Source organism: Halichoerus grypus, chromosome 8 (assembly GCF_964656455.1).
Source record: "Halichoerus grypus chromosome 8, mHalGry1.hap1.1, whole genome shotgun sequence".
NCBI lineage: Eukaryota > Metazoa > Chordata > Mammalia > Carnivora > Phocidae > Halichoerus > Halichoerus grypus.
The window spans coordinates 123,479,745-123,494,631 of record NC_135719.1 but is presented as its reverse complement, the minus strand read 5'-3'; the positions used below and the strand labels follow the sequence as shown (position 1 = coordinate 123,494,631).

Below are 14,887 nucleotides of genomic sequence, written 5' to 3'. Positions count from 1 at the left end.
TCTGATGTAACTGCAGGTGGTTGGGGGGTGTGGGTAGGGCCCCTGTTTTTTTCCCAGCTTGTGCTACCCTGCCCTCCCTCCAAGGGGGGGCATCAGTGTGTTTTTGGGTAAAGCGATGTCAAGGGGTGACAGGTCAGATCCTCTGACCCTAATGCTGCCATTTCTGCTTTTTGCAGGTCACCCAACCTGCCTGCAGTTCACCCTGAACATGACCGAGGCCGTCAAGACCTACAAGTGGCAGTGCATAGAGTGCAAATCCTGCATCCTCTGTGGAACCTCGGAGAATGACGTGAGTTTGGGACTTCCCTTGCAGGATCTGGGAGTCCCTAGAGGGCTGGAGAAGAGGGTGGGACTCTTGTCACTGGGTTCCTAGGGAAATGTTAGCCCCCTGCCCCTTGCCTCCAGGACCTTTGGGATCCTTGCCCAACAAGGACCCTGGGTACTCTTTGTGCCTGTGAGGAGAGGTGCAGAGGTGATGGCCAGAGGCTGCATCACTGGCCATTTGCCCTCGAGGGTTCGGTGATAGACAGTGTCCTGCTGCTTCTGGTTGGGATGTGCTGGACCATTTACACCACGTTCCAGAGTACGTGATCTCATTGGGTCTAAATGTTAACTATAATCAATGCAGAATTTAAAAAAAAAAACCACTTTCTGTTATAGACAATTTCAAACTTATGCCAAGGTACAGAAATAACGAAACTGATGTAGCCTATCACCAGCTTCAGCTCTGATCAATACATGTCCAATCTTGTTTTATAAATACTCCTACCTCCTCCCACATAATTCTAGTCATAATATCACTTTACCTGCCAATATTTCATAGGTTTATCAAAAAGAAAAGGACTTACTTTTTAACAAAAATGATAAAAATGTTAACGCAGCTAAAAAAAATCAATAATTTCTTAATATAGTCAAACATCCAGTTAACATCCTAATTGCTGCAATTGTTTTAAATGTTGCCTTGTCTTAAATATTTTTTATTATAGCTTATTTATTTTAATCGGGATCCACATAAGACCCATACATTGTGACTAGTTGATATTTCTTTTTGGGGGGGGGAGGGAGGGGCAGAGAGACCATCTTAAGCTGGCTCCATGCCCAGCACGGAGCCTGACCCCGGGCTCCATCTCACAACCCTGAGCTCATGACCTGAGCCAAAATCAAGAGTCAGATGCTTAACCGACTGAGCCACCCAGGCGCCTCTATTTTTATTTATTTATTTTTAGATTTTATTTGTTTATTTGAGAGAGAGTGAGAGAGAGAGAGTGTGTGAGGTGGGGGGAGGGTCAGAGGGAGAAGCAGACTCCTGGCTGAGCGGGGAACGTGATGTGGGGCTCAATCCTGGGACTCCAGGATCATGACCTGAGCAGAAGGCAGATGCTTAACTGACTGAGCCATGCAGGTACCCCTATTTTTAAAGTTTCTTTTAATACATAGGTTTTCCCTCCATTTTTCTCTCTTTTTTCACTTTGAATGTTTGTTGAAGAAATCAGTTAGGGATGCCTGGGTGGCTCAGTCGTTAAGCGCCTGCCTTCAGCTCAGGTCATGATCCCAGGGTCCTGAGATCGAGCCCTCCATCGGGCTCCCTGCTCAAGTGGGGAGTCTGCTTCTCCCTCTCCCTCTGCTGCTCTCTCTCTCAAATAAAAAAATAAAATCTTAAAAAAAATAAGTTAATTTGTTCAACAGAGTTTCCCAGGACTGTGTTTGTACTGACTGCATCCCTGTCGTGGTGTTTGACATTTCCCTCTGTCTCTTATGTTTTTTGTACATTGGTGTTTATAACTAGAATCCTGATCAAATTCAGCTTCTTTCTCTCTCTCTGTCTATAATATAAAAAATATATTATATTATATATGGGCCTTGATTTGATTTTATATATATATACTTACATATATCAAGACTACTTCATAAATAGTGGTGTATTTTTCTTCATCAGAAAGTATATAATGCCTGGTATATCTCTTTTTTGTGAAGGTAGCAGCTATTGATGACCTTCAGTGAGGTTGACTATTTCATTAGAGGTTGCAAAATAGTGATATTCTTATTTTATAAAATCTTCTTTGTTTACTAGCTGGAGTAATTCTGCAAACAGAAACTTTTCCAACCTCATATTTGGTTACTCTCAGGTTTAGATTATATAGAAAAGATAGGATAAATGCTTGCTTCTTTCCCTTTATCAGTTTTCAAAATCACAAGGTAGTTTCAACACCTATTCATGAAAAAAACAACAACAAACCACTCAGTAACATTGGAATTGTGGGATACTTTCTTAATATGATAAACTTTTTATACCTTAGAACTAAAGCCATTATTTTATTTAATGAGGAAACACTAGAGGCATTTCTACTAAGTTCAGGAACCAAGTAAGGATGCCCACTATTTTCATTATTATTTATCATTATTATAGAGATATTAGCTAATGTGATTAGAAAAGAGAAATCAACTGGAGGTATAAGAATAGTAACAAAGTAGCAAAACTCTATTTCACAAACGATAACAGTGTATCTGGGAAACCCTAGAGACTCAATGATAAAGCTAACTCAAACATTAAAGGTAGCAGGATATAAAATTATCATATAAAAATTAATAGCCTTCATATGCACAAATAACAACCAGTTAGAGGATATAATAGTAGAGAAATCCTACTCATAATAGCAACAAAAAAGAAATACTTAGAAATAAGCTTAACAATAATGTGTAAAACCTATATGAAGAAACAAAATTTTGACGAAAATTTTAAAGCACTTGAAAAAAAACACAGAGGTAGACCTGAGCAAATGGAAAGATATTGTGTGATCTTGGATAGAATGATTCAACACTATAAAGATGTCAGTTCTTCCTGAGTTAATTTACAAATTTAATTCAAACCCAATAAAAACACCAAACAATTAGACAAATTGATAGTAAAGTTCATATGGAAAAATAAACATGAAAGAATAGTCAAGAAAACACTGAAAACAACAAATTATGAGGAGAGACTAGGCCTACCAGATATTAAAACATACTATAAAGCCTCTAATTAAAACAGTATAGACAAATAGACCAATGGAATAGAAAAGAAACCCATAAATGGACCCAGCTACATATGGATCTTTAGCATTAGGATAAAGGTTGCCTCTAAAATTACATTTTCATGAATGGTGCTGAGATAATAGGGTAACCATTTGGGAAAAGATAAAATTAGGTCCATATCTCACATAATGCATAAGAGTAGTTTCCAAATGAACTGGGGATTTAAATATAAAAAATAAAACCGTATTAGTGTTAGAAGAAAACATGGGTGAATTCTTCTTTAAATGTAAGGAAAGACTGGGGCGCCTGGGTGATGCAGTTAGTTAAGTGTCCGACTCTTGGTTCCAGCTCAGATCGGGATCTCAGGGTCATGGGATTGAGCCCTGCGTCAGGCTCTGCACTCAGTGTGGAGTCTGCTTGAGATTCTCTCTCCCTCTCTCTCTGCCCCTCCTGTTCATGTGCGCGCTCTATCTCTCTCAAAATAAATAAATAAATAAATAAATAAATCTTTAAAAAATATATATAAGGAAAGATTTTCTGTGACTCAGAATTCAGAAGCAATAAAAGAAAATACTGACAAATTTGGCCACATAAAAATTTGCATAGTAAAAAGCAGATAAAGTAAAAAGACAACTAACAAACTGGGAGAAAGTGTTTACAGCATATACCACAGATAAAGAGCTAATATCCCTAATACTTAAAGAACTCTTAAAATTTGAGGGACAAGGGACCAGAAACCTGATAGAAAATGGGAAAAAGACGTGAAAGACAATTCACAAAAGATATAAAAATAGCCCTTAAACGTTTGAAAAAAAATAGTTTGAACACACTCATAATTAAAGATTTCAAATTGAAACAAAACTGGGATACTATTTTCTTACCCATAAAACTGGGGAAAAAAGTATGATAATGCATTCTGTTGATGAAGCTGTGGGAAAATTGGCATCCTCATACATTGTCAGTGGGAATACAAAGTGGTACCACGCTTCTGTAGGGACATTTAGCAATACCCAACACAACTACTATGCATTTACCTCTTGACTTAGCAATCTCATCTATAAGAATCTACCATAAAGATATAACACTATGAAAATATATGTGCATAAGGTTATTCATGGATGCAACTGTTTATAATTATAAAGTATTGGAAATGACCTAAATGTTATGCAGAGGAATGGTTGAATAAATGATGGCACAGCCACACGATGGAATACTTGCCGCTATAAAAAAAAATGAGGCAGATTCCATACATTGATATGGAATAATTTCCAGTGTATTTCTAAATTTAATATTGGTAAATGAAGAAAGCTAAGTAAAGGCAATATCTATATAGTATGCTGCCATTCTTGTAAGCAAAGTGTAAGAAAATATACATGTATCTGTTCCTTGTGTTAAAGAAATACAGGAAGGATAAACAAGAAACTAAAGAGACTGATTACCTACAGTAGTGGGTGGGAATGGGGTAGAAAGAATGGGGAAACAGGTGTGGGAGAGTAGGGATAAGGGGAGATGGCACTTCTCTGAGAATACATTTTTGTACAGCTCTGACGCTTAGGACCAAGGTATTTTTGCACATATCCTTTATTACATATTACAGGTAACTACCCAAATCAACCATGATGTAGGTGGCGGGGACTGAAACTGGAATATGAACAGTAGCAAATGAACCTAACTATAATGTAAATAGATAGAGCAACCATACTGAGGGGTGGGGAAGGAAAGAACCAACTTTCGCAACTTTGGAAAGCAGTATATGACTGTGTATTCTAAGGCTAAAGGCAGAAATGACTACATAAATATTATACTTTAGTTAGTAAATGCGTTTCTTACAGGCATGTAGTAAGTTAGTCATTCTGCAACTAGTTTATGTGTGTCCGGGTCTGAACTAATAACTATACATTGTGGTAATGAGAGCCAGGTTTCTCAATGTCAGAGAAAGAATAATCAAATAGAGGGAAGGCTAGACTGAATCCTATGGTGTTGGGTGGAATAGGGGGTATCGGGATTTTTTGATATAACATATTGTGTATATATATGCTTATATATATCTATAGCTATATACATATATGCACACATATGGGTAGACACAAAAATAAATATAGGTGTATGCATGTGTACTACACATACATTTACTTCCTAATTCTGTCGGCTGGGAGGGCCTAGAAACAATGACAACCCCGAGGCAATGAGGATCCATGGTACCCAGACACTGGTTTCTAAATACCATTCTCCAGTAAAAGGAACTAGGAACCCTTGGATAAATGGCTGATGCTAGGGCTGGAAAATACAAGAGGAGCCTGGAGCATCCTGTGGTACCAGAAAGTCAGGAAATGCTCAAAAATCGATAAGGCATGTCTAAAGGACACAGGAACCAACTTGAAGGAACTCCTAATGGCAAGTCTGGGACAAGTTGAACAACAAAGTAAATAATGATATTATTGAGTTATAACTCAAAGAACAAAATCCATACTGATATTTTAAAAATTTGAATAAATAAATAGGGACGAATTAAACTCTTCCTCAGAGCAGAATTATAATTAATAAATGTAGAGGGAAGAAGGAAATCACCAATAGGCAAGCATCACCATTCTGGTTGTTGTAAACAAGAACAATCAATTGATGCCCAAATTAGTGGGCAAAAAGTATGGTCAGAAACAGAATATTTGCATAATCTCAAAGTATCTCCCTCACCAGTTTACTTATTAATACATTACAAAGGGAAAAATTATAACATTACAGTGGAAAGACTGACAGACACTACCTTAACTATATGATCAGAGTAACATTACTAGTAACAAGACATATTGGTATTAATATGCCCCCATATCATGCACTGAGAAGGGCACATCTCTTTTGTAGTATTCTTGCCAAAAGTACATAGCCTCAATCTTCTCATGATAAAAGATCAGACAAACTCAAATTGAGTGACATTCTACAAAATCACTGGCCTAGTTTCTTCAAAAGCATTAAGGTCATGAAAGATAAAGAAACTGAGAAACTGTCATAGATTCAAGGACACTAAGAAAACATGATGACTAAATGCAAGGTGAGATCCTGGATTGGATGCTGGGAAAAGAGACAGAAGTGGGAATATTGGTGAATTTCAAATGAGATCTGCAGATTAGTCAATAGTATAATGTTAATATAATATCCTGCTTTTCATGATTGTACTATTGTAATGTAAGATGGTAACATTAAGGGAAGCTGAGTAAAGTGTGTACAGAAACTCTCTGTACCATTTTGCAACTTTCTCTGAGATGAAAATTATATCAAGATAATAAATCAAAAAATAATGGGATGTTTTCCTAGCATCTTCCAAAGTGGACTTTTTTTTTTAAATAGTATCTTTATGAACTCAAGGATTTAAACATATTTGATTTGTTTCAATCCATTACAGTTAAAATTGTCCTATATTTGGCCAGTGAGAATGTAATCAGGTTGGATCTTGAGTCCTTTTGACATGACCCCAATAGTATTTGATGGTTTCCTTGTTTTCCAATATATGAAAATATTTATACATTTCATGCCCTGGACCTGGAACCAGCCATTTCTTCAAGGACTCCTGGTTCCTTTTAGTGGGCAATGATCTTTAGAGAACAGAATAGGAGTGCTAGGGGTGCTAAATTTTACTGCAGTAGTCATTATTTTGGGGCATTTTAAATGGACAGAACTAGAAAATATGTTTTGTTTGTTTTAAAGAAAAAATGCTGAATTTGTATGGATACTTGAATTTATAGTGATACTTCTAATTCATACCCAGGACTAACTGTAGGGTTTTTACTTAAACTTCATCAATCTTACATCTGTATTTTCTATCAAGTATGTCAAAATTCTTTTCAGTAACAACATAATCACTCATTTGATACATAAAGTTCTCAGAATATTAATTCCATTATTACCACCAACAATATGGTTGCTGGAAAGACACACACACACACACACACACACACACACACACTTATTTTTGTTCTTAAGGTATATTTGACTCAGGATGTATAGTCAAATACTTGTTTTAAAGTCACTTGGAATAGTTACTTTCTGTGTGGTTATGCCATCAACTAATACATAATTAGATTCACTTGTTTCATTTTTTTTTTTTTAAGGACAAGAACAGTGTGAATTTTGTTTTATGACTATGCAAAATATTTACTGGTTCCAGAATCAAGTCTATTAAAATAAACAGGAAATTCAAAGAAATCTAGCTTCTATCCCTACTCTTTCACACTATTCCCTCACTCTGATCATAGGTGACCATTTAAAAAAAAATATGGCTTATTTTTTCATTCTATTTAAATATAACATATTACATGTATATGTGTATGAATCCAAAAGAATTCATGTGTATGAATTAAAAAAAAAAGAATGCGTTTTCTTATACAATAGTAACAGACACACCTGTTTTCCTCACCTTACTTTTTCACTGGATATCCTTGAGATTACTCACTCCGCCACAATATATAGACATAATCTTAATTTCTTCCTACAGCTGCATAGTTCTTCATTAGTTTATTTAACTAGTCTCTTATTGATAGACATTTGGGTTGGTTCTGGTCTTTGGCTTTACAAGTAGTGTAATACAGAGGCTTCTCATTGAGTTGGCAGAGCTGTAGGGGAGGAATCAAGGGGTGAGGCTGCTTGGGCAGTAGGGTTCCTCTCACATAGTCAGAGATTTACCCTGCGCATCCCATAATGGGGCTCCCATTCTACTGGAACTTGTTCTTGGGTACTTGGGAGTAAGAGGTACTTAAATTATATTTTTCACTGGGGTTAGCATGAGCTGGCTGATCTGGGTGGTTTTGACGGGCAGCTATCCTGAAAAGCACATGAAAAAGAAGAGAATGTTTTGCTAGACAACAATCAGCCCATGAAAAATGTATTTAAATTCACAGGCGCCTGGTTTCCCTTTGGGAAAGTCTAACCCAGGGCATTCTGCCTTCTTGTGTTTCTTGGGTCAGCAGTATAGCAGGTGTTAGGTGTCTTTAAGGCTTTAGTAATACACTTTCTGAAAAGTCTCTCCCTACTTTCTGTTCCCTAACTTGTTCCTCCTTGTATTATTCCTAAATCATATTGTAATTCGCTTACTTCAGCTCCAAGACAATGGTGTGACTTTTTTTGGAGTTAACCACACTGTCCGGGTTTTCATCCTACCTCTCTGACTGTATGTCTTAGTCCCTTTTTTCTCTGCCTGTACCTTAAATTTGGTGTTCCCAAGGGTCTGTTTTTGGTCTTTATCTCAGTAACGTTTTTTGAGTCCTTGATTTTTCAGAAAATTCAATGAAAACTATGGACTTACTCTCTTCTCAGAAAAATGTACATTTGTACCTATACACAAAGTTGTGCATATATTTTCAAGAAGTTCATGGACATCCCTCTATGAGCTCAAGTTCAAGGACATCTGTGATATACTCTGGGCTTCCTCTCTTAGGCCCTCCACTATCATCTAAGCACCAATGACTCCTAAATCCATAACTCATGATCAGGCATCTCTCCTGATGTCCAGCTGCCTTCAGGGCATCTCCACTGCCTGATCTGTAGATGTGTAGGACATGTCTTTAGCTGAGGCTGCCTTCTGGCTCCCATGGATCTACTCTTCTGCCCATGTCTCAATGGGTAGCTGTATCATCTGGCTTGCTGACCAAGCCACAACCTAGGAGACATTCTTGATTTCTTCACTGTCATTTTCCACATCTAATCATTAACTTTTAAATGGAAACAAGACCATTGTCTTTCCCCCATGCCACAACCCTAGTTCAGGCCACTATCACCTCTCACCTGGATGGTGGCAGTAACATCCTAAGTGGTCTTCCAGCCTCTAGGACCAACCTTCCTCCACCCAGGTATCTATTCTTACACAGCAGCTAGGGAGATCTTTCTAATTTCCATGTGTGACCAGTCACTCCTGTCGCTAACTCTTCAAAAGCTTCCCATTGCCCTGTTGAAAGGTGTTAGTGTGATAAAAAAGTCTTTCATGATATCTCCTGCCTTTATTGCTCGCTTGCTGGGTTTTCCAACTTCAATATCTACTTTTTCCAGGATCTCTGTGCTGAGGGGAGCCAGGGTGAGATTTGATGCAAAACTTAGTTTTGCAAACGTCTTACAAGCCATCCAAGCAGGTCCAAAGAATAGAGCAGAGCTGAACCTGAATAATGGGGAGCAGATCACAAATGTGTAGCTCCTGGGTGCAAGTTCTGAAGGAGATGTGGAGATAAAGAGTTAAGACAAGGTTCTGCCCCAAGGGCCTTACAATCTGTAAAGGAGTAGACAAAGGAGGCATAATCCAAAGGAACTATTCAAGAAAACAATTGTGTGTAGATGTCTACCACATGCCAGGCTTTGCAGCATGAAGGAAAATGCAATTAACTGTCATAAGAAAGAGAGAGGACTATGGGGATGCAAGAGGTGAGAGAACTTCCCTTTGAGCTAGATTAGTGACATCTCTATAGGATGGAAGAGCTGGAAGACTTGAAGGGTGGGTAGGGAATGGTCTAGAAGAGCAGGGGTCAGGGACTGGGAGAGCATCTGGCCAGAGGGAGCTGCAGGAGCAAAGGTGCAGACTGCGTTCTTTGAAGTTAACGCCACGCCAGAGGGTTCTGTTCTCACCTGGGCTCCAGCCCCCATCCCTGAGGAGGCTTTGGGGATCTGAAAAGTGACATTGCATCGCATGCATTTCTCTATATTCGCGTAATGAAACCCTGGAAAGGTTCTGAGGTGTCATAGATGTTACCATCAGATATGGCCGTTGCCCTTTTCACAGATGGAAAGGGTGAGGTTGAGAGGAATTCAGTTAAAATTTGCAAACATTTAAAGTACTTTCTATGCACTAGGGAACACAGAAATGCGTAAAAGTGGTTCTCCTCCCTTATGGAAACAGAGTTATTGGCTACAAGAGTTCAGAAGAATAAAGAATCTCTTTAAACTTGAATGTGAGGTGGTAGTCAAGGAAGGCTTCTTGGAGGAGGTATGGTTTAAGCAGAGCCCTTAAGTGGGGGTAGGGTTGGCATAGTTGGGGAGGCAGAGGGGGACTTTCCAAGTGTGGGCAAAGCACCAAGCATATTCAGGGGATAGTGAAGACTTCAAATGGGGGCCTGGAAAGGGGCATTCAGGGAGGTGGGTCTGCACAGAATAGGCTGGAGGAGTAGGTGGGGCTGGACACTGGCCCTAAACAATTCACTGTCTCTCTCCTCCTCTCTACCTACTCTGTCTTCCACCAGGACCAGCTACTCTTCTGTGATGACTGTGACCGTGGCTATCACATGTACTGTTTAAATCCCCCAGTGGCTGAGCCCCCAGAAGGTAATGATGATGAGGTCGACAGTAGCAACAGCAGCTACTCCTACCACTTAGGGAGCCCTCACTATGGTGCAGGCCTTGTGCTAAGTCCTTTCCATGTCTTGTCTCATTCAATCATCACAATCCTACGAGGTAGGTACGACCGCTACCATTTTACAGATGAGGAAACAGAGGCACGGTTCCACCCCCTGAAACTTCAGCTTGGGGGCCGAGGAGATGTCTCCCGGACGTGAGGCTGAGGTGGTAGGGAGGTGTAAGCTTCCAGGGGAACCGGCCCAGGCCTGGTGCAGCCGCTGGTGGCACTGTCCAGGAATGAGGGTCTTTACAACAGTTCAGCTGATCGCCTCGGAGCACTTAACTGTTTCCTGAGCAGCACCTACCCTCTGCCGAGTTACAGACTCCAGCCCGTGTTCGGCACCGGGCCTCGGTCTCTGAACTGGGAAAGTCAAAAGAGCAACGGGGCTTGCTGGAGTTAGGGCCGAGGGGCGGGGCCTGAGGGGGGAGAGGGGCGGCTGGTCAGCAGGGCATCTTGTTTCTTGTAGGAAGCTGGAGCTGCCACCTGTGCTGGGAACTGCTCAAAGAAAAAGCCTCCGCCTTTGGCTGCCAAGCCTAGGGCCCCGGGTCACAGAACGTGACCTCCTGCTGGAGAGGCTGAGGCGGAGCCCACTTCAAACCAGATCACGCCCCCACTCCCAAATATCCAGACAGACCCACTGTAAGGAAAACCCGCGGTCACAGAGGGCTTGGACGTGTGGAACCGAGAGGGTGAGGTGTCTGCTCACCTCCTACGCACAGGTTCCAGTATTTCAGCCAGCCCCTCCTCATTTCCCCCAGAAGGATCTTGCACTTTTGAAGAACACCCCGAGCCCCGGCCCTGTGGAACCCCCTCACATTTACCCTGGCCCTGCGGCCCTCTCACTGGTTCCCATTTTAAGGGAAGCTCTTTTGTGACCACCGATCAGTCACTCACGTTGTAGTTTGGTGTTTTCTATCTATTGTGTTCCAAGAAATCTTCACACAGCCTCTCGCCTCCTGCTTTGGCTCTTTATCCTGAACTCAGCAGAGGAACAAAAGGCTGTGGAGAAGTTGTTATTTATTACAAGCCTCCCTGGAAACTTCTAGACTCGGAGTCGGGAGGCCATCTTGATGATGAAAATCCCTTTGTTCCTTGGTCTTTGTGAAGAAGAAAAGTGGTTTTCGGCCCCCCCCCCCCCCCAGATACCTAGTGCTGTCTGCAGCCAGGGTGGTCTCTTGATGGGGCTGGAGAGAGAAGGAGAAGTGCTGAGGGGTGGGCGGAAGTGTTGGGAAGAAAATTCGGAGGCCACAGCCAATCGGTATTTGTTATCCATCGGGAGTGGCTTTGCGAGGGATCAGGCGTTGCGGTTCCTTGTTAACCTTCAGAGCTGGGGTGTCCTTGAGGTGAGACGAGCCACAGCCTATGGCCGGGGAACGATGCTAAGGCTCTGCCTTCCCACCAGCCTGGGTCTGGAGCTTTCCCTGGTGGGACTCAAGAACCAGCAAAGCAGGTGAAGGCTGCCCAGTCCAGAATACAAGTACAAAGGACTGCAGCTTTGCGAAGCCCATCAGTATTGATGTGGTACCACAGGTTCCTTTCCCCAAGTAATTTCTTCCTTCTACACGCCGTGTGTTTGCCACTCTCTGCCGACACCTGACTCTGGAGGTTTTAGGGTGGGGAAGAGATGACTGTCACTTAAACAAATAAGCGGGGTGAGCGGATTATTTATGATCATAGTGGCAACGATGCAGAATCCTCAGCTTGAGGGCTTCCCTTGCCCCCTAAGCTCCCCAATACATGCTGGACTCTTGTTTTCAAAAAAAAAAAAAAAAAGATGTTTTGAGAAGAAAAGGTGGGAGGCTGAGCTTCCGAGAAGTCTCTGTTGGAAGTCAGCCCCGAGGGCAGGAGCGGCTCGGGCTGTCTTTGAGTCTCGGTGGCGGTGGCCACAGCAGCAGCACACAATAACTGACACATTTCTGGAAAAATCATTTGCCCAAAGGGCAGGACTCGGTGAGCGGGACCCCCGCGCATGCTCGGCTGCCCTGAAATCAGCTCCATCTCTGTGGTCCGGCTGCTCACAACAAAGACCGAGGTTATTTTTAGTCCTTCAGCTCCTGAAGAAGCCCCTGGAGACTCGGGCTAGTTGGGCCACTTCTGCCGGGCTGCAGTGTTCCACGACTTGGCAAGAGCCTCCCTCCCGGGCTCACTGCTCTTGGCCAGGGGACCCAGGGCAGCCTGGCACGGAGCCGAGCGGTGCCGGTCTCCCCCCGGGCCTCGCAGAGTGACCTGTGGCAAGAGACGGGGGTCACTCTCCTGTAGGGGCCCGTGGCCTCCCAGTGAACTGTGTGCATACATAACGATCTGGTTTAAAGGGCCCTGTCCAGATGGGAGTTTCATCTTCCTCATACGATACGTCCTTCCGCCTGCTGGTTGGGGAACCTGTTTTGGATTCTGGAGGTCCAGGGAGGGTTTGGGGAGCTGCTGTGCCGTCTTGTCATCTGTTCCCCAGAAGTGTCACATCAGATGAGCAGACTTCCTCTCCCAACTGCTCTGGCTCTCTGTCCTCCCACAAAACCCAAAGTGGGGTGTCCTCAAAGGCTGATTGTTGGTTTTGAAAATCACTTTGACTTAATTTTATAGAAAAAGTTACCAAAATGTTCCCACATGCCACAGTGGCTTAAAGGTTAAAAAACGAAGTCTGAAACCCCAAACCGTGGCCCTCCTACAAATCCTCTTTGGCGTGTGTGCAAATTCATTCCCCACCTCAGTGCAGATGATGGGGTGGCCCTGATCTGCCTCCATCACACCTGCTGCCCGTGGAAGCCGTGAGGAGGGATTGAGTCTTGCAAGGGAGGGTGCTGTAGCCCCACAGTGGAAGTGGGGAGGGGTGCTCAAGGCCCTAAAATGGGTGTTAAGAGGGTCCAGAGTTCCCTTCCCAGTTTCATTTCCTGTAGGATGGGTCCAACCTCTTCCTCTTTGGAGATCTCAGTTTCCCCATCGGGAAAGTGGGAGAGCAAAGCCAGCTTATGGGACGGCACTTCCAGGGTACTGGAAGCAGACAAAATCTCTGGAGCCACATTTATCACTTTCTGTATTGAAACAAAGAAAGTGATGATAAACTTCAAATTGGTCTTTCTCTGAGCCCCAGAGAACGAGCTAGCATCATGGGGTGCCTATGGATGATCCGGGTTTTGATTTTGCCTTTGCTATTCAGTAGCTGTGTGACCTTGGGCAAGTCACTTAATGTCTCTGAACCTCAGTTTGCCCACCTATGAAACAGAGATAATAATACTTGCCCTGCCTGTTCCACAGTGACATTGGGAGACCGAAAAAGCATTATGTTATATAGATAACCACTGGAAAGCAGGGCTTTCCAGGGAGGGATCCCCAGTGCTTTCTATGCCCCCTTCTTGTGTGAATTAGCCAAGGTTAGATGGCCTTCTCAGAATCTCCCTTTTGATCAAAATGGGTTTATGTTTTAGGGGCTGGGCTGCCTGTGATCAGAGCCAGTAGGCCAAAGCTGTGACAAGGACCCATGCATGGGTTTCCTGTTGGTGGGAGGTGAGGGATTTTCCCTGGGGTTGGGGATTTCAGAATGAAGATACTTGGGATACTCCCTTTTACAAGATCATCGCCGCCTAGACTGGGAGCCAACTTCTGGAGAGGGCTATAATTCAGTTCAGTGTAACATTCACTTAGAAACTTTGGTGTAAAACCCAGCTCTGCTACTTTCTAGCTGGTTGACCTTGGGCAAATGACTTAACCCCTCTGGGGCTCATTTTCCACATCTGTGAGGCAGGGAGAGGTGGCCTCTCCAGTTGGTGCAGGGCGAGTGCTGGTGAAGGTCCCGGCACGGGGCCTGGCCTGACGGAGGCCCCCACACTGGCGTATCTCTTGTCACTGGGTATAGAGGCCACCAAGTGGAGATAATGATGCCCTCGCCTGCCAGCTCGAATCCCTAGAGCAGCCAGAGTGACTTTGTTCCACTGCACCCCGATATTGTGGCTCCAACCTGGCCAGAGAGGGGGCGAGGCTGTGGGATCCACGCCGGGAGTGGAAACCCTCTGTTTTTGAAACACGGCTTTTTGCACCTGCTTGGAGATTGGCATTCTGATTTCCTTCTCAACCCCCCACTGACGCATAGCACCTAGAGCAGGACCTGTGAGTCCCGCGGCGTCCCTGCCCCTGTCATGGCCCCAGGGCCGGGTGGGAAGTCCAGGCAGGCCGCGAGGAGCAGCTGCTCCCCGGGGCCCCGCTCAGACATGAGACCGGAACTAGGGTGGTGAGCCGTGGGTGGGTGGGAGGGAGGCCAGATTCTTCCAGAGCTGGAGAAGATAACAGGTTTTAAGGTTGGGGGAGGGTTTGGATTTCACAGTGATGGTGTCATGATACCCCAGAGAGTTCCATTCGTGGCGCATTTTAGGCTTTGTACTTTGAACACAGCACGATGATTCCTTTCGGCCCTCCCCTTGAAGAGTTCAGATAGTTTAAGGAAGGAAAATGAGATGATTATTATTACTTTTCCCACTGGGGTAAGTTTAGGAGACAGACCTGTGCTCTTGAAGAAAG

At 43.3% G+C, this 14,887-nt stretch overlaps 1 protein-coding gene across 3 annotated transcripts in view; it reads left to right on the top strand.

Moving 5' to 3' along the window:
• DPF3 (double PHD fingers 3) overlaps positions 1-14,591 on the top strand; it is a 283,778-nt gene extending 269,187 nt beyond the window's left edge. For all 3 annotated transcript variants that reach the window (XM_036099904.2, XM_036099848.2, XM_036099730.2), the window contains 3 exons: positions 177-289; positions 10,224-10,305; positions 10,845-14,591. In XM_036099904.2, coding sequence (XP_035955797.1) covers positions 177-289; positions 10,224-10,305; positions 10,845-10,915 — 266 coding nt within the window. In that variant the 3' untranslated portion in view covers positions 10,916-14,591. The remainder of the gene's footprint in view (positions 1-176; positions 290-10,223; positions 10,306-10,844) is intronic.
• The last annotated feature ends 296 nt before the right edge of the window (positions 14,592-14,887 follow it).